We start from the raw sequence: 23,892 nt of genomic DNA, 5'->3' as shown, positions 1-23,892 counted from the left end.
TTGTTCATTTTCCAACGCTACAATCGAAATTTTGGCCTTTTTTCGTCAAACTGTCACAAAACTTTACTACTACTACTTCCACTACTACTATATTACTACTACTACCACTACTATTACTACTGCTACTACTATTACTACTACTACTACAAATAATAATGAAACAAAAACTTAAAAAAATACGATTTTCAGTTCTTAAAAAGGCTAAGGAGGAGAAAATATTTTTATTTTTGTCAAACTTAAAATGAAGAAAGTAGATCGCATCACTTTCGCAATTAACTTCTCTTTCCAGCGAAAATTTCTCCCATCCCCTTATAAAAAAGAGATGCTCTTGTAAAACGTACAGCTCTTCACTTCTACAATCAGCGCATTTTATTATCGAAAATTCCACCATTTCCACAAGTGATACGCTCTGCGTTTTTCGCTTCAGGTCTGACAGAAATAAAAATATTTTCTCCTACTTATTTTGCTTGAAAATATAGTTTTTTATTCAATTGTGCTTGTTTTAGAAATACACATGTAAAGTTAAGCTTTAAAGTTTGATGTTTATTTTCAGGCAAATTAGGAAGTGACGACATCCTGGTGTTTAACCTGACAGGCGTGCATCCTTCAGAATATGTGGAACGTGTTGATTTCCATCTTCAATCAAGAATTCCGTTCAGGAAATCTTCCCGACTCGATCAGAAGAAATCGCAAATGCAAGTAGATGTACTCGATTTGAGCAGACCATCGCGGCCAAAAATTGCCACTGTTCCCTTATCTCAGGTACAATCGGAAGGATGGCAAATGTTAGATATAACAGATAGCATTATCACTTGCTTAGAAGGTAAGTAAGGAATCTTTGCTCATATAGAAGCTGTAATGTGGTCACATCGCCATTATATCAGTGACATAAACACGAAAACTTATCATCCCTTGGCGAGCATATCATTCTAGAGAACGGAATAAAATTCTGTAAAAAAGGTTTTATGAGTATGTGCTTGAAAATAGTGTAAACATGGATTTTTAAAGCTCTTTCACCAAAGAAAAAAAAATCTGAAATTTAAGTGTATTTAGGCTTTAGAAAGGACAAATAACTTAAATATTTTAAAAATTATTAAACTTTTTTAAAAATTGCCAGTTTGGCGACATTTTTACGCATCGATGAAAATTATCTAAATTACTGCCTTATTCTCAGTTTTTTACAAATTTTTATGGGCCCAGATAATGCTGCATTTCTTAAATATTAAAACCTAAGACCACAAACGATTTTCATTTTCTCAAAACTAAGCCGTTTCTCCGTATTAATGTTTTGCGCTACTTTCAGAATAAGCGTAGGCTATAGACAGGTTAAATTTTACTAAACAGTCATGAGTAACTGTTTCAAACTTATAGCAGTTATGGAAATAGCTTATTATTTTCAAAGCGCATGGTTATAGTTACGGTGTTCAAATTTCTAAAGTTTTAAATGGAAACACCCAATTTTATTTCATTCCAAACGTGATTCTCATGATAAGACTTAAAACCGGCTCTTGACAGATTAAAAAATGATATTTTGCAAACGTTTGAAGCAAAGAGAACTTAATCTCTTTGTCACTTTTTATGCTAAAAGTTTTGTTTCTACTGCATATGTAGTTTTTGTTTACACTGACAATCGCATTTTGTTTAGAAAAATTATATGTGGATATTTGATAACTTCGAAATTTAGGTATGTCACAGCATTTATGAAAATAGTAGATTATTTTCAAAAAAGTATTATTTCATAAGACGATGGAAAAACTGGAAAACAGCTTTAAATATCATGTTAAAGTTTAGAACTTTTGTGTTAGAATGTATTGCTACATACATATTTCAGGTGATGCTGAGCAACATCATTTGATTGGAGTGTTTGTAAAAGGTCCAGAGAATGTGGATGTTTCTGAAGTGATATCTCAACCCTTCATAGTTCTATTCTCTGAAGATGATGACCACATGAGCATAGAAGAGTTGGACAGAGACTTAAATAATCTTAGGGAAAAGAGAGATGTAAAACCAGAGGTATTTATATTCTTGAAACACTTTTGACTCGTTCATACATGAGTTTTGTTTAACTCCCTTGACGCAGATGGGAGATATACATATTTTTTCTAACGTTCCAATTACCAGTAAAAATATATCTCAGTGTTTCTTTAATTACAAAAAAAAACAGTTTAATAGTTAGTAAAAAAATCTGCTAGATTATCGAAATCATAGTTGAACTAAAATAAATCCAAGAAAATCGTTTAAAATTTTTTCTTTTCATTCATATTCAAAAATTTAAGAAATTTTGTAAATTAAGGAAATTTTAATAACTGTTTCTGTTAGATCTTAATAACTGCGAATAATCGAAAATTTGAAAAATTATTATTTAAAACAGTGCCGTGTTTGGAAGATTTTACTTTTGACGCGAAAAAAGATACCGGTGCTTCATGCTGTACTTCATAACTATAAATTAAAAAAATGATGAATATAATATTTTTCACTTATTTTGAAATAAATTAATACAAAATAATGACAAATATGCTTAATAAAAACTTTGCGTCGCTTTGTTCAGATGCTATTATTATTTTTATTTGAGTTTCCAAATTCCAGTTTATTTTTTTCATTAAACTAGAGGGCTCCGCCCCCTGCTCGCTGACGCTCGCCAACCCCCGGAGAATTGCTTCGCAATTCTTGCTTGGTTTGCTTCGCAAAACCAAGAATGCTTTGATTTCATATATTTCAATATTAAACTGAATATTAACTGTTATCATCGAAAAGAATTAATTTTCTTAAATGCAGAATAAGCAGTGTGTCAATATCAATGTCACTTTTTTTCGTTGACTACAGTTCCATCTATGTCCTATTTGTTCTTTAAATGAGCCAAAATTGTCAGAAATTAACATCAATGTGCAGATATAATCTTAATATGAAACTTGTTTAAAAAAAATGATAATCACAATAATACAGACTTTGTCCCAAAGAAATGAATATATTTTTAACACATTTAATTCAATATATATATATATATATATATATATATATATATATATATATATATATATATATATATATATATATATATATATATATATATATATATGCAAACACTATAATATTTTTCAATAAGCAATATTGTTAAGAACAGGGTAATTTTTAAAAAAATATTTTAATAATATTCAGCAAAATAACTATAAATGAAAGCATTAATTTTGCGGAATTAAAATAAACAATGCACCAATAGCATTTTCTTTACGCTAAATACATTTATAAATTTGACATTATATATATATGTTATAATATTTCTCTATATACAATATTGTTAATGACAGGATCATCTTTAATAAATATTTTAATGTTCTCCTTCGTTGTGCATCTTGACAATGCCACATATAATTGACCATGAGAAAAAATAGGCCGTTCAATATATAGCCCAACTTTATCGAAGGTTTGGCCCTGGGCCTTATTAATTGTTAAGGCATAAGCTAATCTAACAGGAAATTGTCGTCGATAAAGCACAAATGGTAAGGAAGAATTACTTGATAATGTATTTAATTCTATTCTTGGAAGATTGACAATACTACCATTTTTATTACCAGTAGCAATTTGGCAAGTCAATACTCTTTTCCCTATTTTAAGAACAGTCAATCGAGTTCCATTGCAAAGGCCATCAACAATAGATATGTTCCTGATCAGCATTACAATGCATCCAACTTTTAATTTGAGCTGATGAGGTGGCAGTCCCGGGAGATTTATGGAGTTTAAATATTCAATAGAATACCTTAAAGTAGCTTCTTCTTCTCTCCCGTCTGATTTATCTACTCCATATAGTGTGGCCTTATCAATACTATAACTTATAACCTCTTCACCTGGCACACGTGATAAAATATTTTCACTAATTTTGTTAACTTCATCATTTTGCGGTGATAATATGATGTGATTAATGAAGTTAGTATTAAGACAATCGATTTTTTCAAAAAACCAAGAAATGATATCTTTACAATAAAGATCAGGAGTGCTTGCATCAAGATGTAAAAGTTCTCCATTGCCAATTGTCAACAACCAATTGGCAAATTCTTGGTTACCAGCTTTAACTCTCATATTAATTGTCAAATGGAGGATTTCAATGGCCAAAGAAAAGAGTATTTTATAGTTTCATTAATAACCTGCATATGTGTAGCTTTTTTAACGACAGGTAACACTTGTCGAAAATCTCCACCTAAAATGATTATCTTACCACCAAATGGTATCTCATTAGCTAGAAGATCACGAAAAGTTCTATCGATAATTTCTATTGCTTTTCTGGGAATCATACTTGCTTCGTCCCATATAATAACGTCAACATTTTTTAAGCGAATCTTATCACATTTTTTTAAAATACAAATCCCATCGTCACTTAGATCAATAGAATGTAAGGTTCGCATAAGTCTAATTTTATTATAGCAGAGAATAGTTTAACTTTCATAAAAATAGGTGGCAACATTCAGAGATGTAAATAGAACGCTTCGCAAACGCATATATTTCGCTGTTATTATTTTTCATTAAATACTTTTATAAAATATCTCTTCGCTTATTTACTGTATTGCATATTAATTAAATTCCTTGTCATTCAACTTTATCTTATATGCCGGAACCAGATTAAACTTACGAATTAACTTTTTAGAAAACAAATAATCAGATTAATCAATATATCAATACGAAGTAAGTTGAGATGTTGTAAAACTGAAGAATGAAATTCTAACTATTTTGTGATTGGTTGCATCTCTGAAAAAGAAAATTCAGACTTGTAAATCGCTTTTTTAAGCTTGCCGTTTTCAGACATGTGATTGGCTGTTGTGAACGGCGGTTATTCTTCATTATTAACTGCAAAATCGTGCTTTAAAACTAAAATAAATAAAAATTTAAAATTATGTAAAAGATTTGAATGCCCTAAATGTCTTCCCTGAAAGATTCTGAATGAATTGATTCCTTAATCTTAGATTTTCCTCACGTAGTTAAAAAGTTTTTCAGGGGACAAAATTAACTGCAAAAAATTTTTTTTAGAATAGAGAGATAAATGAATTCGATTTTCAATTGGAACTATAAAAATATAACCGAAAAAAAGTTTTACCGTTTGTTCAGTTTAATAATTAACAGAATATTAACATGTTAACATGTTAAGAGAATGTTAACATGTTAATTAAAAAGCCACCGCACAACGAAACTGAAAATTCAAGAAAATAATTGTAAGAAAATAATTGTAAGAAATTGTAAAAATATAAGACTGTAAAGATGAAAACCCATCAAAACTGTAAAAATGAAAATCCATCGAAATCGTAATAATGTTAAGAACGTAAAAATGAAAACCATCAAAATTGTGGAATTGTTAACCTCACACATTTTACCAACTAACTAGCATACTACCAACTAATATGTATTTAAATGACAACGTCAAATAAAGAGATAGCTTACTGGCAAATGAGTGAGATATCTACTTTTCAAAAACTACATAAAAAAGTTATTCAGGAAAATTTTCAAGATGTAGTGAAGATGTTATGGCGGCGTCCTGATTAAGTTTAAAACAGAGAAAACTTTAAAAAATTCTAATTAAAAAAAACGTAATATGTTCAAGTTAGCTTTCAAATTTCATATCAAAATTAATATACTCCTGGAATAACTTTTCTTCCCATTTTTTTTAAAAAACAAAGTTAAGTTGAATCATGTAATTTTTTTCTAAAAATCTGCCACATATTTGCATGATACACTTTTATTTCTTTTTTTCTGAATTGTTTTCTTTTTGTAACTTGTTTTCTTCTGCAGTTTTTATTATAGAAAATAGTTCAAACATTATTTTTTTAATTAATTTATTTTCTTAAATTAAAACATTTTCATTCTAGTGATGAAAATTCGATGCTTTAATAATGACTCCAAGTTTAACTCTCCAGTTATGGTCATTAATAGAGTTGAATTTAATTTCTTTTCCTTTAATTATTTTCTTAGGAGCACTTTGACGAAAATCTGGTGTTTCTCTTAAATTTGAACTTCATTTCTTTTTTACATAAACCAATTTCAGAAAAGTTTTAAAACGCTTCATGAATATTTGTCAAATTCCATGGATTTTCTGAATGGACATTATGAATTAATTTTTGTTGACTTAATTAAGATATACAAATTCTGTTGACAAATACATAAACATCATTTTCTATTTATTTTTACAAAATTAAAAACACTTTATTTTAATAGTTCTAAATCCTTTCTCAGATTTTAGAAAACTTATAAAATACACCTTTAATTGCTTTAAAATTGCATTAGATTTTTAACTTTGCATTCATTTTATGGCAGTAAACTGTGCAGAATACTAATAAATTTTTTTGCATAATCCTTTTAAAATAATTTATAATAAAGCTGATTAGACTTTTACATTTTGATAATTTAATCATTTAATTTATGAATTAAGTACCATGTATTTATGAGTTAAAAATAAATGAAATGCATTTCATTCCATGCTTCTAAAAGATTAGTTCAATAGTTTATAAATGCTTATCAGATTTAAAAGTTATTTTACGTTATTAATTATTTTCAATTTAATTTGTTAATTTTGATTTTAACTTTTTAAGCTGAAAATGGAGATTAGAGCTTAACGCCTGTAAAGAATTACAAATAATTAAATGAATTAAGTTGTTATAATAGTTAAAATTAATTTTCCCAATGTTATTCAATCTATGCAGAAAGTATAAATAAATGTTTCCTTAAAATATAAATGTAATTTACTTTTAATATACGTTCTAAAGATTTACAATACTAACTCCTTTCAAATTGACTTCTTTTTTATTATTTATGTAGAAATTGAAGATTAAAACTAAGTTCTATCTAAGTATGTCTGATAAACAATTTAATTAATTAATTAATCAAAATGGTTTAAGTATTTCTTCGTAAAAGTTATTAAAGGATTATAATTGCGCTGTCAGAAATATAAATATGAATATGGTTTTCAAACAAAAGCTTACTTATTTTTGAAAAGCTTGTTTTGATAACATATATAAGCATATCTTATTAAAATAACAATATTTAAGTTAAATGTATAAAAAAATAAATATAAAAATCTATGCATACAAAAAAAGCATTTGAAAGCCTTCGAATATTTCAGTATACCTGGTATACTATTTGTCCATTTATCTCGATAATGATAAATGATATACTGTGAAGATATATAAGATAAATGGTATTATTCGGTATACAGAAGATAAATGAGTATAATTATAAGAAGTCACAAAGCCCAATTTTCCATTCTTTAACTATATTTTTAATTCAGAGACGTTTGAAAAATGAAATTTTTTTTTTGGTTTAACGGAAGCCAATGTTAATCAACATTTAAATTTACAACTTTTTAAAAAATTGATTTCTCAATAACTATTCCACCTATTTAAAAAATGGTATAAGAATTTAAATACATTAAAACGTAATTTTTTTTGACAATTATTAAATAAAATAATAACTAATTATTAAAAATTCTTTTTTGCATGGAGTTAACTTTGCATAAACTAAATTTATCATTGTGAGCAAAATTTTTTAATTCACTTAAAGAATTCTTGAGATATGGCGAAATGCACAAAAAGTTAAATTAATATTCAGGAGTCCAAACTTCAGATCTCTCTCTTAACCAACTCTTGGGATCGACGATATTTCCCAGATTGTGGCTACCCATAATGTTTTGAGGGTCAGAAATGGAAAACCGTCGAGAAAAGGTATGTTTTTTTCAGAGAACGTACGCATTTGTGTCTGACTTGCGTAAAAAAAGTACGTAACCAAAAATATTTTATACACTAAATTATTAGCATATTTGTGGTTACCCCCCGAACATTAAGATTGAGTCCTTATACATGAAGATCCGAGCAATGAATTAAAGGTTATTCAGGGTGATCCGTATCCTTTGCGCACTGTACACTATTGTTGCTTTTTCTTTAAAAGATAACATAGTCAAATTACTTAAGCCCATTAATTATTTTTTTTCCAAATTGTACCTTGGTCAGTTTTAACAATATATCTACAATTTGGTTGGATATGTGCTCTAATTTATATTTAAGTTTATGATCGAGTTTCTGAGCATGTTTAAATATATGTCAGAATTTGTGATTATATTCTTTAATATGTGTTCAAATGTGCAAGTGCATTCTAAAATGTGCTCAAATAATATTTTTTGTAAAATATTTAACATATATTTTTGAAGAGCATGATACTTGTTGTTGTAGTTCATTTACTTCGCACTAGCGCTGCACAATGTTCCATTGGCGACGGTCTGGGAAACATCCCTGAGGATGATCCGAAGACTTGCCAACACAATTTTGATCCTCTGCAGAGGGGATGGCACCCCCGCTTCGATAGCTCGACGACCTGCAAGCAAAATCGAGCACTTTACGGTAGAAAAGTTTAACGAGGACCAATACCGCACACCCTAGGTCCCTACGCAGACTGATCCAAGTCGTCACCCACCCGCACACTGACCGTAGCCAGTGATGCTTGACTTCGGTGATCTGCTGTTAACCGTGTCTTTACGATCAGTCCATTGCGGGACAGAGCAACACCTCCTAGAAGAACGAAGGCCTCAGATCAATTTAGTAGTCCGACGTGACGAGCATAAACTGCGCAGTCGATGAAAAAGAAGAAGGATGTCACTACATTTGGACTACATTTGCACAGTGGTGGTAAATACGAAAGATGCCATTACGTTTGGACTACTAAAGGATCAAATTTCTTGTTTATGGTAACCCGTGCTAAGGCCATCTCTTTCTAGGAGGTATTGGACAGAGCAGGATACTTATGGATGTTGAAGAAAAATATTGTCTTGTCGCTTACTCAATACTTTTATGGATGCATGTCACTAAAATAATTTTTTTTATACAAAACAGCTTAATTAATTTTATCTGAATGATTTGAAAAAACCTTTTTTATTCCTCTTAAAGATTTTAGACAATGAACTGCCAGATTACATGTCAGAAAAGGTGGATGGTTCGCTAGCAGAAGTTCAAGCTCGAATCAAGTACAAACCTTTAGATTCCGCTGTTGTTCCTCGTCCTGAAGCTAGAAAAGTGTCTCCCTCATCCTTAGAGAAGCACAGAAAGAGGAGGCGTCGCCGTCGAAGAAAGGATAAACGTTTACCATATGCCTGGGGGAAAAGTAAGAAAAAATATTTTCAAAATAAAGAATAACAGTAGCTGTTAGTTGAAACTCAATTACTTACTTAAATTACTGCAGAATCTAGCTAACAGGATATCTATCAGGGGTCTGTCCAGGCATTTTGTGAGAGGTCCGGTTTTTGTAAAATTGTGAAAAAATTACTCGTAATTTATGAATATAAAATAAGCGTTAAGTCACATTCCTCCAACCAGGGTCCTGCTTCTGTGAATTTTTGCAAATAGGGTCCTGTTATTGCAAAAAACTTTTTCAAGGAGTTTTTAAATTGTAAATAGATACAAGATGTACTAATAGAAGAATAGATACAAGACTCAGCACTGTAAAATTATAATAAAGAAAATTAAATTTTCGAAAATAAACAGCAATTGCTGCTTCAAAATTAGAGATGCAACATACAAATATTTGGTATTTAGCCTATACTGCTGAACGCGGAATATTCATTTCGGGCGAATAAAGGTAGAAGCATCTGCCGAAGACAAAACTTAATTCGTTTACATCTGTCTTTCTTGTTTTCGCCCCTGGGAAGGGTTTATTCGATTAACAAAACAATAATGAAGATAAACAAATTTGTGAAGGGTCCGATTAAAAGATAAATTATCTTGTGAAGGGTCCGTTTTTAAGTTAAAATATTTTGTGAAGGGTCCGTTTTTATGAAAAGAAATTTTGTGAAGGGTCCGTAAACGGACCCAAATTTCTTCTAAACAGACCCCTGTCTATGTCCTGATATAATTGAATAATTTTGGTTCGTTGTAAATATCCACAGTTGTCTTACACTGTAAATTATTTCTTATCAAATGATGGTAAAAAGTACCGGCACTCAGGGTGTCGGTGCTTTTTACTATAAAAATGCATTTTTACCGGCATATGTTACGGATAAAAAGAAAAAATTATTAACCTTAATTTTTACAACACTAATTGCCGTAAAATCACTTAATTGCTCTAATTAAATAATTATTACTGTAAAAATTTTGGTATAATATTTTACGATTAAAATGATTTTATGGATGATGCACCTTAAGTGTGGGAACTTTATCGCAATTTGATGCAGAATTTTTTTCAGCGTACACCTTAAAATGTTAAGCTAACCTTTTGCTTACGGCTGGTACAACATGTGAACCACGTGTAATGGTACAAATGGTACACTGCAAGAAAATGATTAATTGAACCTTGCTAGGATAATTGTAGAAAAAATATTTTCTAATATGTCTGACAACTTTCAGGCTAATTGCAGCGAGCTCACAAACTTGCCAGTTAGTTAGAAAATATCATAAATTATTCGCTATTCAATTCGCTTGATATGTTTCTGGCAGTTTGCAAAGTGAAGGCTTATTTAATAGCTATTTCAAAGGTTTAATTCAACAGAACTAAGCAGATTCAGTCTGACTGAATAATTGATTTATTTGTTTGGATACTAGTTTTCGTTTCGGTGATAGGTTTAGTTAAAGGTCATTTCTTAATGAGGCTTCATATGGGCTGATTTTAATAAGCTTAAAACTATCATGCATATTAGAAAACTTTGAAGACTTTTTCAGTTAGATTATCGCATTGTTACCATTTTCCAAGTTCTGGATTTTAAGTTTTAAGGATTTTTTAATTTTTCAGACAGAAGCATCAACAAAGGTTTTAATACTGAGTTTTGAAACTCTTTTGATAAAAAAAAAATTCTCGGTTAAATCATCCACATTTAAAAAGCTTTCAGCCTTGCGAGATTTTGTCAACTTAATGAAAATTGTTATAATCAATAAATAATTTTGAATTTTTACAAATTTAATGAGCACAAACTATGCGGCAATGGAGTAACTTTCCAAATTTAAAAATTTTAGATTTGATTTTTAGTTTATAGTTTTAAGAAAAAACGGTGGTCTTTCTTTGCATTAAAATTTTGCACTATTATCATTCTCAGGATAGAAGAGGGTGGTTAAAGCTGTATAAAATTTAATTTAACAGCTATTAATAACTGTTACTAAGAAACCCTAATATTCACGAAACGAAGATATTTACATGAAATTGATTTTAATTTTCAAGTCACTTGCTTCTTTTGCTTCACAGTGTTTAGTTATTAAATCTCACGAACTTAACAGCAATTCTAAAATTTTATAGGGCAATTAGAGTAACAAGATAAATATTTATAAATGAAAACACAGTTTTAAATTAAACTAATTAGCAACTTAATTTTCTTAATATTTTTATTGATATAAAGCCATTCATTCAAATTTGTGTCAAATAAAACTGTTTTCAAATTTTTACTATTAAATAACTTTGAACAGGGATAATTGGAAGAGTTAAAAAAAATAATCGAATCCAGTGAAATAAGTTTGAAAATATGTATTTTGAAAACTGCAAATCGAAGTAAATTTGTATATTAAGCTTTCTGGTCGGTATTAAATGGTAGAAAGAAATTTTTTCTCGATTGATATCACTACTCTCGTTACTCTGAACTTGTGATTTGATGAATAGGAATGACTTTTCAGTCGTTGAAATAGACAAAAAATTTACAGAACTATCAATTCAGTTTAAATTTTTCATTTTATTCATTTTTATTTCATTCCCTATTTTTAAAATTTAATAATTTTCAAGCTTTATATTTGTTAATTGTTTAACACACAAATAGTATTAGTTATTTACTTTGCATTTGCTGTTAGCGTTTCAGTATCTGCTATAACCGAACTATTGTAACTTATTTACAATTGAATTTTTTTTGTTCACAAAAAATTAATGAATTGTTGATTAACAAATGAACTGTGGGATTGAAAATAATTGAATAAGGAGTAAATAGTTATCAACCCCGATTTTGTTTCGCCCAAACGAAGTGATTTAAGAGAATCAAACGAAATGATGTAACATTTTTTTGAAATTGTGATATGATTTTGAAATTGGAGCAGGCAGCATTTTGAAGGCAACATTTAGGACATAGTCCAAGGCAACATTTCCAGCTAACGCTTATTTTTGCAAGTTTGTTGCCAATAAAGTTTTTAAAATGCGTACCGGTATTGCAAATCTCAAGAGGAATTGGATGCTTCATCATTATTTTTTCTCTTATAGGTATCGAAATTTAAATTTTGAGTTAAATTCTTGGTAATTTTTCATTTTGTAGATTGGTTCAAAAAGGAGACGAGAAATAATCCCGACTACGAAGGAGATGATGAAGATGATTATCTTGATGATGAGAGTACATTTGATCAAGATTCATGCCAAAAACGGAAGTTGGTCGTAAATTTTGCAGAAATAGGTTGGGGCGACTGGATCATTTCTCCCAAGACGTTCGATGCTTCATATTGTTCTGGTGTTTGTTCTCATCCCCTAAAGAAAGTAAGCATTGAGAATTTCACAAACTTTTTTAAAGACACCTTACTTACCTTATACGCTAACTTACCTAGAGCCAGTAATCTTTTCGTAATTTTATTGGACATAAATGTATCTGTTCGACCAAATGCAGTGGATAGTATTCGTTTGAAATGGAAAATATTCATTTTTTTTCCTGGACAGTTCCAACTTGTATTAGAAAGCTCATATTTTATAGTTGACCGTATCCGTTTGGGTTTTTTGAATTTATTTGTTTTATAATGGAAAAAAATACATTTGTTGTGGAAAGCGTACATTTTATAGTTAAGAGAATTCATAGGGTGAAAAATACCTATTTGTGTAGTAGGAAAAAAAAATTCTTTTTTAGTTGAAATGTGTATGCAATTAAAATTATCTGTTAAATAGTAAAAATATTTTATTTCATGATAGACAGCATTTGTTTTATAATGGAAAATGTGGAAATATTAAAGTTGAAAGTGTCTGTTTTATAATATCTCGTTTTGTAGTGGGTAGTATCCATTTCATGGGGATACTACTCATTTTATAGTAGAAATTATCTGACATATAGTGGTGAGTACCTTTTTTAGGGTGAATAGTATCTGCTCATAGTCATTTTTTTATTTAAACTTATTATACAGCCCCTAATACTCCACAAAGTATAACACGTGGTTTACAGATGTAAGTGGACGAAGTGCAATTGTAAATTAAAAAGAAACAAGCCAAAATTAATAGTTTAAGTTGCAAACAAAATCGCGTAAAATATTTAGGTTTTCAGTGCATTTAAGAAGAGGGACAAAAGAAGTAGCCAAGAATTACCTGGGTGTCTCAGCTGCTTTTTTAAGCTCTGTCTTCGACTTGAATGAAAATTACAATAAAACATAAAGTGTTTTACATTGTCAAAATCCTGACAGTAGGAACAAAAATTACAATTTACTAAATTAAACCTGAACAAATAGTTGTTAAAATTTGTCCCGTAAGAATCTGAGTTAATTTAAACTCAGTAAAAAACTTCCTACACTTTAACCGCTCTAAAATAGCTGGAAAAAAAATCTTCTAGCTTACACTGATTTGGTGAATATAAGAATTCAATGTTACAGTTCAATGCAGTTTTTTTTTCCAAGCAGTATGTTTCCAGTATAGCAACGGGACCGATATCAAAAGTTCGACATCAAGGTAAGTCACGTCTTTGGCCAACTGATCCGCTCTATGTTTACAGTGAATGATATCTATTTTATCGCGAAAGGTATCTGTTTTGTAGAGGACATTATCAGTTTTATAGAAGAATATATTTCGTTATAGTTAATAGTATTCGTTTTATGGTGGAAGAAAATGGGAATTATTTCATACAAATGGTATAATTTTTCTTGTTTGCATTATTTTTTTAACAATGGAATATTTAATTGGAATCAATATATAGTGTCTTATTTTTATAGAGTAGATTTGTACAGGGTTCTTTTGTAGATTTTGTATACTTGTAGAGAGGATTCTTTTGTCAACTGATTATTTTTTTCAAGCCTAATATTTACCATCCTTTCCAGAATGTACAGTCATCCAACCATGCCACGATTCAAAGTTTAATCTACTCTATGGGATTGAAGAAAGGTGTACCAGGTTTATGCTGCGTTCCTCAATCTCTGAGTTCTGTTTCTCTCATGTACTATGATGAGAACAGGAATGTCATTCTCAAAAGCTACCCAAACATGAGTGTGGAAAGCTGCTCTTGTCGTTAAGATCAGTCGTTGTTAAAAAAAAATCTTTTCGTACATCAATAGAATTCTTTTTACTATCCTTTGGCACTTTTCTCACTTTACACTTTTGGTATTTCTTTTATAGATACAGCTATTAACTTTCATAATGTATAGTATGTGTGGATAACAACAAAATCTCAAATTTCGAAGAATTATAAAAATAATTACTATTTCTAAAATTTTTTGAAAAATTTCTCGAATCATTATTAACAGTCAATTTTATAAAATTTATTTCTTAATGGTATAGATTTCTTGTTGATTACACGCTTGATTATTTTAAACTCGTATTTTCATATATCATGTTAAAATGTCATAATATGGTATGCATTCTCAGAAACAAAACTTTCATTTTGACGATTCAGCGTTTCTTGAGTGTTTTGTTAATTTTGAGAATCATTTTGTCACGAAATCATGTGATTTGTGACTTTCAAATACCTGACGAAAATGTTTCCTCAACTCGGAACCTCATCGCAGTGCATTGTTAACTGGAATGACGAAACAGAATAAAGACTAGACGATTGAAGCTAGAAGGACGAAATATTTCATTCAAACGAAGAAAGTTTTGTTAAATCTGAATAAACATTTTTTACAGTGTGTTAGGTAATAGTAATTAGACCGGAAACTGCAATGACCTAGTCAAGATTTCTGATGAGCAGGGTCGTAGTGAAAGCTAATTTTTTTGCAAAATGCAAAATTAAGCTACCTAATTTTGATTTAAACAAAATGATCAGTTTTAAGAATTTTAATAAATCGAAATAAAAGTTGAATGAAAAAAAATAAATCGGTTTATCTGTCGATAAATTTATGTCTTTCCGGAAAAGTATATATTATTTTACAACTTTAGGAGTGGATAGATATCTCCTTTATTCCCTTAACTCCCGTTTATAGGAAAAGAATTTAATTAATTTAATTTGTATCACGTTAATAGACTTAGGCTTTTCAAGTTTTCGCCATTTCAGAAGACAGGACAGAAACTTAAATTTTGTATAAAATGTATAACATATAAAATAACCTATGTAAAAATACCTGATAATGAAATAACTTGGAAAGGCGTGTATAAAAATCTATAATTTTATCTAATAGTTGCTTGTTTGTGATAATTTTGTCTACTTGATTTAGGGATACTTTAAACAAGAATACTTTAAACTTTTAGAGCACTAGAATACTTTAAAAAATTTTTTCAAATCCACGAAAACAACACTTTTTATTTTCACAGCCAACACTTCGGAAATTTTTTTACTGCTTGCTTAATGTATCATAAAACTTTTATTTACAATGTCTTAATTTGGTGCATATGTTAGGGTTAAAAGAATAATTAAAGCTAAAAGTAGATTTATGCAGTTAAAGTTGGAGATAATCAATCCTTACTGGTTATAGCTCCTGAAACCTCCAATGGTTACACTTTTAACCGAGTAAAACTGGGTCTAACTAAGTCAGGTCAGTTATAGTCTGAATCCTAATATCTAAAGCCTAATAGCTACTATACACATTATCATCTGAGCAATGGTCTTTAACATTAAAATAAATCAGTGTAGGAAAATTTGGCAATAGCTTTTAACCATAAAAGAAACTTCAGTATATGAAAACCGGGCAATGTATATTCAATTAACAATTTCATCACTTATACAAAATCATTCAATGAATAACGATGATAACGAAAAGTTCTGTTAGAAAGCACGATGTTCCATAATCACCACCCTCAACTTATATTTTTAGACAACTAATCCGTAATGAAATAAGAAATGCATACATAATAGGGGTTACAAATTAAAATGCAAGCGTAGGGAGAACGTAATAATTTTTGAAATCTAGCAAACTACTATTAAGTAAGGTGAAACTGAAACATCGAATCCTGTTGGTTTGCTGCAGGAAACAGAACAGTTGATGTGATTATTAGAAATATCTTTAAATTTTATCGTGCTCTCAAACTGATTTTGATCTGTTTAATCTAAGATTTCCTTTAATAGTTCGACTGATATCAGTAGTGTTTTTTTGTTTTTTCTTGCTTAAACATATATGTATGACTTCGAATGAGTGTAATTTTTTGCCTTCTTATTTTTTTTATAACGATTCCAAATTATTTATTATAAATGGTGATTAAAAACATCCAATAAATGTTTTTTGAATCAGCTCAGTCTAAGAATTCAAATAATTCTAAGAATTAAAATAATTTTAATTCTTTAAGAATTATTTGAATTCTTACAATTCGATAGAATTCTTTATTATTGTTTTTTATTGCTTAAATATTTATGTGCGACTCTTAATTTGTATACTGTTTCTGGCTTCATTTTTTACGATTATTTTAAATTATTTATTAGAGGTGGTGATTACCAGGGCTAAAGAGAATAGAAGGGCTAGTTCACTCCTTTGAAGTATCTCTTGCCGCGCCGATCCTCCGACGTCACTCTAGTGACGTCACTTTGGCGCAAAGCTCGCACTTTTACTTCAAGAACGGAGCGTTTGGCCTTACTAGCTCTAACTAATATTGGATCATTTCTTTTTGCGAGATATTCTAAGACATTTGTTATTTTCTATAATGACTTTCCTCAGTTTTTGCAGTGAATTTACAAGAATTTAAAACTGTTATCGAAATGCCAGTTTGCGCGATTGCAACTTGCAAAAGTTCTGATATAAAAACAAAAGGAAAAAGTATAATTTTTCGCGTGTTCCGTAAAGTAAATGAACAACTATGTAAAGAATGGATTCCGAAATGACACAGTTAATATAAAGCCGCAATACGTTTATTCTGTCGTAAAGAACTTTTATAAAAATTCATTATCTAAATAGAAACCGCCTCGCTACTTCATAAAGAAAGGCAGGTGAAAAGAATTAAAAAATAGATAAAGTCAAAGAAAATTAAAATGTAAGTAAAAAGTATAAATAAAATATATAGTATATAGTTGAAATTCTCCTAATTTCATAACATATTTTTTAATAAAGTTATTCTAAGTATTTATGATTTTTTTTTAAAAATTATATTCTCTTCAATTTAAATATCTATATATTATATCATCGTAAATTTAAATGTCTATAAACAATTGTAAAATTTCTGATGTCATTATGAACCTAAATTATTATTTTGTTTCAGTAATTGGCGTTTAAGGTTGATGTTTCTTAATGATTAAGTATGAACAAATTGCTATTAACGACATATTTTAAAAGCAGGGATTCTAAATTTAACTTAACTTATCTTTATAAAAGAATATGTAGATAAAAAAAGTGTCGATATATGCCTTCATTTTTCTTAATAGTTAAAGTTAAAACTGAACTTTTTAAAATAAAGTATTTATCGTGTCATTTTCACCAACTAGCAAAACACTTTTATAAGTTTAAAATGGTATTTTTTTAATATAATAACCAAGAAAGTTTTTTTTAACTATGTCTATGAACGGAAATAATGTGTTAATTACGTGAAGTTTGAAGACTAATAACCAGAAAAAGTCTAACTTATTTTTACAAGAGAAAGATGCAGAGTTATAATATCTTTGCTTGCGATCTCCGAGATCTGTAGACACAGTGACGTCATGAGGAGGGAAATCGTAGCTTCAGCTCTAAGAGCGGAGTGAACTAGCCCTTGTATTCTCTTTAGCCCTGGGTGATTACAAGCATCTAATATATATTTTTCGATTGAAAAAAAATCACGTTAAAAAATTAAATTATAACTTTTTTGTCGAAGCAAATCCTTTATTTATTATAATCGTAAATTACAACTAATTAGAAAATTTAGAATACTAATATGCATATCAGTCTAAGAATTAATTTTTAATTTATAGAATTTTTTTAAGCTTATTAAATAATAGATTGATTATTGTAATATTGACATAAATTATAGTTATTATAGAGATCATTATAGAGTAGAATTAATGGCAGTAGATGGTGTGGGACCTCATATTTTTTTAATTTTAAAAATGACATAAACCACATAAAAACACTCACTAATCTCTAATAAGAACTGTTTTTGTTTTCAAAACCAATCCAATGCCATCTTTATCAATATCTTTAAAGATAGATCATCTATATATATTGTATAAAGCAAAAACAAGTATCGTTAGTTTTTTTTACCAACCAGAACCAACAAATTAGAAAATCCCTATATTTTTATTTTATATAAATGCTTAACTGTTTTCGATATCAGAATTTCTTTAAGCAAAATGAAAGACGTCATTTTTTTTTCAAAAATTGTTTGCCTAAATTTAAATGGAAAAATTTTTTTTTCGTTCTTTCTGTAAAACCTTTTATATAAATTTTATTGATTATATAATTTTTGTATTTTATTTGTTTGTTACGTAAGATATTACGTCCTTGTTTTGGTAGCTATGTACTATTTTTGCATTTTCAAATATCGAAACGATGTTTATTTTGTCCTAAGAGAAACCATATCTTCTTGATTTAGCTTATGCATACTTTTGATAATATCCAATATATTTTACTTATTTCGATGCAGTCTGTGAAAGCAAAATATTATGTATTCGCAAAGCAGATCTTCAAAAATATGCTGATACATTTTACTGCGGTTTATTGATTTTTGTTATTAGTTACTTAAATTTAAAAAACTAACATTTATTAAATAATATTCACCCTATGCATTTAGTAATATACATGCTGTTTTGGATTTAACTTTCAGCTTAAAAGATAAAAACTTCCAGTGAAATTCATCACTCAAAAATAATGATTTTGAGGAATTTGTTAGAAACAAGAGTAATTTTGAAACTTTGTTTACAGTTTATTACAGTTAGTTAGTAATATTAAAACAAAGGAAGCGATATTTTAGTTTAGTATCTCACACTTGTGTCCATTTTTAACTTGACCGTATCGCAATAATTATGTTAATTTTGTCAGGCAAAATACACTATCAGAACTATCGGTTCACAGAAAAACGATAATATCAATATATTAAACTATATTATCGTGCATGTTTGCTACAATCTTAACGAGGTATTAAATTGAATTACGTTTCCGTTAACGTTAAACAGTAGAATCGTGTGATCAAATTTAAGTAGAATTAATTTGTATGAAAATGTGGTTTACCATGGTTTAAATTGTAGCATATACGAACGATTATATAGTTCAATACGCTCCAAATTTTCTAACAGTGTATTATATGTTTGCACTTTTACTTATTTTATTTGTTTCGACTGTTAAATATTGCAATCATGTTATGGTTTGTATGTGTATGATAAATATGTGTTTACTCGCACAACACTTTACTATTAATGTATTGAACTTTGTACTAAAATATTCTGACACTTAATGTTACAGATTTTAGAATAAGTTTATCTCCGTAAAATTGTCATTTCTTTATCGTTGTAGAAAAAATTTCGAAATAAATATTGTTACTTCTGATATCTTATCTGATTTTTTCTTTCCTTTTAATAATATATTTGTTCACGTAGTTAAAAGGATAACGACTTAAAAATTATATTATTTTTGAATTTTTCTTTTGATAGAATAATTTTAATAAAAATTATGAATAATAGTAGGATGTCTCTTTGAGACTAATAATTTGAGAAAAATGCCTCTTTAAGAGTTGGAGAATCTGATTTTTTTAGATTGAAACAAATGTGAGCTGATTTCTTACAAACCACGGTTTCCTGAAGAAGAAAGTGGTCAATATTGCATTGTACGTAGGCGTACAAAGCAATAAACTTTCCTGGAAACCAATTTATGTCTGGAGCAGAACTATTTATGTCCACTTCACAAGGGCACAGTTTTTGTCCAAGTCTTGATGCAAATTTTATGTATACACTGTAAGAAATTTCACCGCTAGATTATTTTATGACTGTCGTTGAAACAGCCGACCCAATTTTAAGTCTACTATTACCGAGGTTCAATTCCGTAGCCTTGTAATTTTGAGCCTAATCTAGAAGACAAGGGAACTCCTGAATCAAGGATAGGACGGAATTTTGCCTTCGTGGAGGACTTTTTAATGGAACTATTTCCTCATTTGTGTTTCATGGAGAGGAAGACCACGAAAACCTCCCACCGTTAGCCTGACGGCAAGGGGACTCTAATCGTTGATCCGTCTACCACTGAGGGTATTTTACGTCAGCACTGTGATTGGTGCGAGCCGGGTGTAGAATCGCATCGACCAGCTTTCTAATCACGAACAAAAATGTATATTGGTATTTTTTAATCATAAAAAACAGTCTAAGGGTTACTAAAATGCATATTAAATTATCGGAATTATGTTTGAACTAAAATATAAAATAAGAAAAAAGTATTTTGAACTTTTTTCCATTAATATTTATAAATAATTGATTTTCTGAATTTAAAAAAAATTCAATGATGAATAACTATTTCTCTTAGATCTGAATTAATGAAAATAAGTGCAATATTGAAAAATTATTGTTATAGAGTGAGCCGTGTATGGCAGATTTTAGCTTTAATGCAGAAAAAGACACCGGTGTGTTTCATGCTTATTTCATAGCTATAAATTATTAAAATGTTAAATATAGTATTTTAACCTACATTAATGCAAAATAACTAAAAAAAAAATGTGAAAAATTTGCTTAATAAAAATTCTGCGCCAAAGGGTTAAGTAATCGGCAGCAACATGTAAGAAATCAATTAAGTTTGATGGAACATGCATTGTTTATGTTGCACACTGCAGTGTGTTTTGAAAAGACACCCTTAATATGTATTTTTAATATCCTCGTGAAAAATGTAAATAAAAAGTGAATTAACAGATTAATGAACGAGGAAAGAAAAAAGAATGAGAATGAAATCTGTCCAATCATAGACCAATCATAGAATAAACAACAAGACAGGTTTGATTGCGTGAGGAAAAAAAAGAGGAGTTGAAAGACGATTATTAGAAATTCCCAGGGCCCGATTAACCTCTGAAAATAGGGGAAGCATAATAGGATTTTGGGGCCCCCTAACTTGAGCAAAAGAAGCTTTTGATATTTTTAGCCCATAAACAATACATTTTAAAGAGACAAGAACCATGTGAAAACTATTAGAATCTTAGAAAAGAAAACAGAGATCTTATGCAATCATGTTGGACTCTTCTTTACGTACTTTATAGTAACAAAAACATGAGGGAGTAGCTAGCACATAAATTTTGAACCAGTCCAAAGAATGACACAGCATGATGGCAGCATTCTGCAGCACTTGTTCCCACAAAATTCAGCGAGTGAGCGGAGCATGCGACATAATCCATTAAAGGAAATTCATTCTTAAAAACGTGCTTGAAGTCCAGAATACTTTCCTGACATATTACTGGCATTATCAAATCATTGTCCTCTGCAATACTTCAATTCAATCTGCATGTTTTCAAGAAAATCTGTAATTACTTTTTGTAGTTGCTGAGTGCTATGGCCATGGATGGTTACAAATTTTAAAAACCGTTCCACAGGTTCAGCATCTTTATCAGCGTATCGCAAAACTATGGCTAGTTGATCAACATGGGAAATATCAGGAGTTGAATCAACAATCAGGCCAAAATATTTCATCGCTTCTTTAACCTCAGCTTCTTGCAAAACGCTATTAGACATGATGTTGATAAACTCTGTCACAGTTGTTGAAGACAGATAGTTGACACTACCTTTATTTCCAGTGTTTCTTATGTGATCAGCTAAAAACGTATCGAAGGAACTTAACAGTTCAATTATGCCCAAAAAATTACCATTTTGTAATGAACCAAAGGTTTCATTGTCGTCAAAACATGAAAGCCCACGTATTGAAATAAACTTCACAACAGCTACAACCCTATATAAAATTTTCCTCCAATCTTATTTCTTTTATTATTATTTTTTTGTTGTTGCAAAAAGTACGAAATCGGGCCCTTAATTTCAGTCATTTGGGGGCCCCCCGTAGAATTTCACAGGGGAAGCACTTGCTTCCTGTGCCTTTTCGGTAATCAGGCCCTGGAAATTCCTGCAAATTTCAACCTCCAATTAAACCTGTTTTGTAATTAATTATATTTGTATTCACGCATTGTGATTTGTAAGATTTAGATAGTGTTTTTTTTGTTTTTCTTCGTCAAAACATGAATTTTCAACCCCAAATTAGTATACTTTTTGGTTTTTTTTATTGCGAGAATTTTTAAAATACACATTAAGTTTGGTCTTTAAAGAACACCCAATAATTCATAAAAAATAATGCAAACATAATCGTTAACCATCTTTACACGAATCAAATTGTGATAGTTATGGGATAGAATTATGACAGAGGAAAATAATTATCAAATAATTCGATACTTAATGTTTTGAAAAAAAAAAAAACTCTCAAAGTGATAATGTCTGTCTGATAAAACAAAAAGTTTGATTCAATGTTCAGAGTTTCAGGTATAGATCTTTTACCTTTTAGCTAAATTCGCAGATAGAAAAATGCAATAAAAATTCTAAGCTTTTTTTTTAATTATTGAAATAGTGACAAAATTTATTACATTATAATACTATCAAAAATCAAATAATCAAAATACAAAAATTAATTGAAGAATTAAGTGAAAGAAAAAGAAAAGAGTAATCCTTGAAATAAAAAGCGTTTTAAAAAACTATCGTAAAACAAGTAATGAATTTTATCAGTAAAAGTTAGAGAGACCTCTAAATTCACATCAGCATTAAAAGTTAATTGAAGTTGTTTTAGATGTTTTATTATATATTCATGTCACGTTAAATTTATGATGAAAAACTTTTGGAGGGGATGAAAACCTTTAAACTACTTTATCTGAAATTATTTATCTTGTGTCTTGTAATGGCAGTTTTAATTCATTTAATTCCAAAAATATGTCAGCTAAGTACGTAAATTTATGCATATTTTTTGATATGTTATAAATCATTCAGAAACAGATTTTGGTTTCTAAACAAATATTTGATCACGATGAAACATACAAATAATTGCATTTACCCATTAACGTAATTGCAAAAATCCGAATTTATTTTATAATAAAATAATTAGAAGAACAATTAAAAAAATAGGTTTATAGATAAAATTTTAATCTGCAAACTTTTACTGTTTTAGCCTAATCATAGTTTATGAGACATAAACTATGATTATCTCCTTCATATTTCCGTGCTATTTCTATTACATATGGTGAATTATATTTATCAAACAAGTGTTTTATTCTGCAAAAGTGCTAGGTGCGTCTTTGAGGTCAAAATTTCCATCCTTCAGATATGGCATCTCCTTGCACACCACAAATGTCACGAACAGCTTTTGCAGCCTTAGAACCTTGATTAAAAGCAAACAGAAGAAAGTTCTGAAAATTCTCCTTTTCCTCAACTTGACATTCCATATCAATGTTCTGAAAAATTAAATGCCCTCTTACCACAACCTATCAATTTAAACCATCAAAGTTAGAATTCATCATCGCCTGGAGGAGATCATTTTACAAGAAGCACCAATTAAAACAGAAGGCAACTGACTCTGCGGAAGATTGGGAGGAAATTCTGAATTAATTATTTTATAACTGTCGTTGAACAGTCAACCCAATTTTTGAGTTTACGACTACCAACACTTAACTCTATAGCCTTGTAATTCTGAGCCCAATCCAGAAGACAAGGAAATTCCTTGATCATTGGGAGAAATTTGCCTTCATGAAGGATTTTTTGATGGACTAACCCTCTTCTGTTTTTAAAATCCGAGAACCTCTCACGGTTAGGCCTACGGCAAGGAGACTCTGACTCATGATTCGCCTACCGCTGACGATATTTTGCGTCGCACTATGGTCAATGCGAACCGAGTGCGGAATTTG

General features: G+C 29.5%; 1 protein-coding gene across 1 annotated transcript in view; it reads left to right on the top strand.

Moving 5' to 3' along the window:
• LOC107436461 (uncharacterized) overlaps positions 1-14,652 on the top strand; it is a 34,588-nt gene extending 19,936 nt beyond the window's left edge. Inside the window, exons 2-6 of the mRNA XM_087166221.1 lie at positions 554-823; positions 1,832-2,013; positions 8,913-9,126; positions 12,239-12,453; positions 13,986-14,652. Coding sequence (XP_087022347.1) covers positions 554-823; positions 1,832-2,013; positions 8,913-9,126; positions 12,239-12,453; positions 13,986-14,177 — 1,073 coding nt within the window. The 3' untranslated portion in view covers positions 14,178-14,652. The remainder of the gene's footprint in view (positions 1-553; positions 824-1,831; positions 2,014-8,912; positions 9,127-12,238; positions 12,454-13,985) is intronic.
• The last annotated feature ends 9,240 nt before the right edge of the window (positions 14,653-23,892 follow it).

Source organism: Parasteatoda tepidariorum, chromosome 6 (genome assembly GCF_982258835.1).
Source record: "Parasteatoda tepidariorum strain Cologne lab strain chromosome 6, Ptep-v5.0, whole genome shotgun sequence".
NCBI lineage: Eukaryota > Metazoa > Arthropoda > Arachnida > Araneae > Theridiidae > Parasteatoda > Parasteatoda tepidariorum.
Note: the sequence above shows the minus strand (reverse complement) of the source record. Positions and strands in the feature narration are given on the sequence as shown.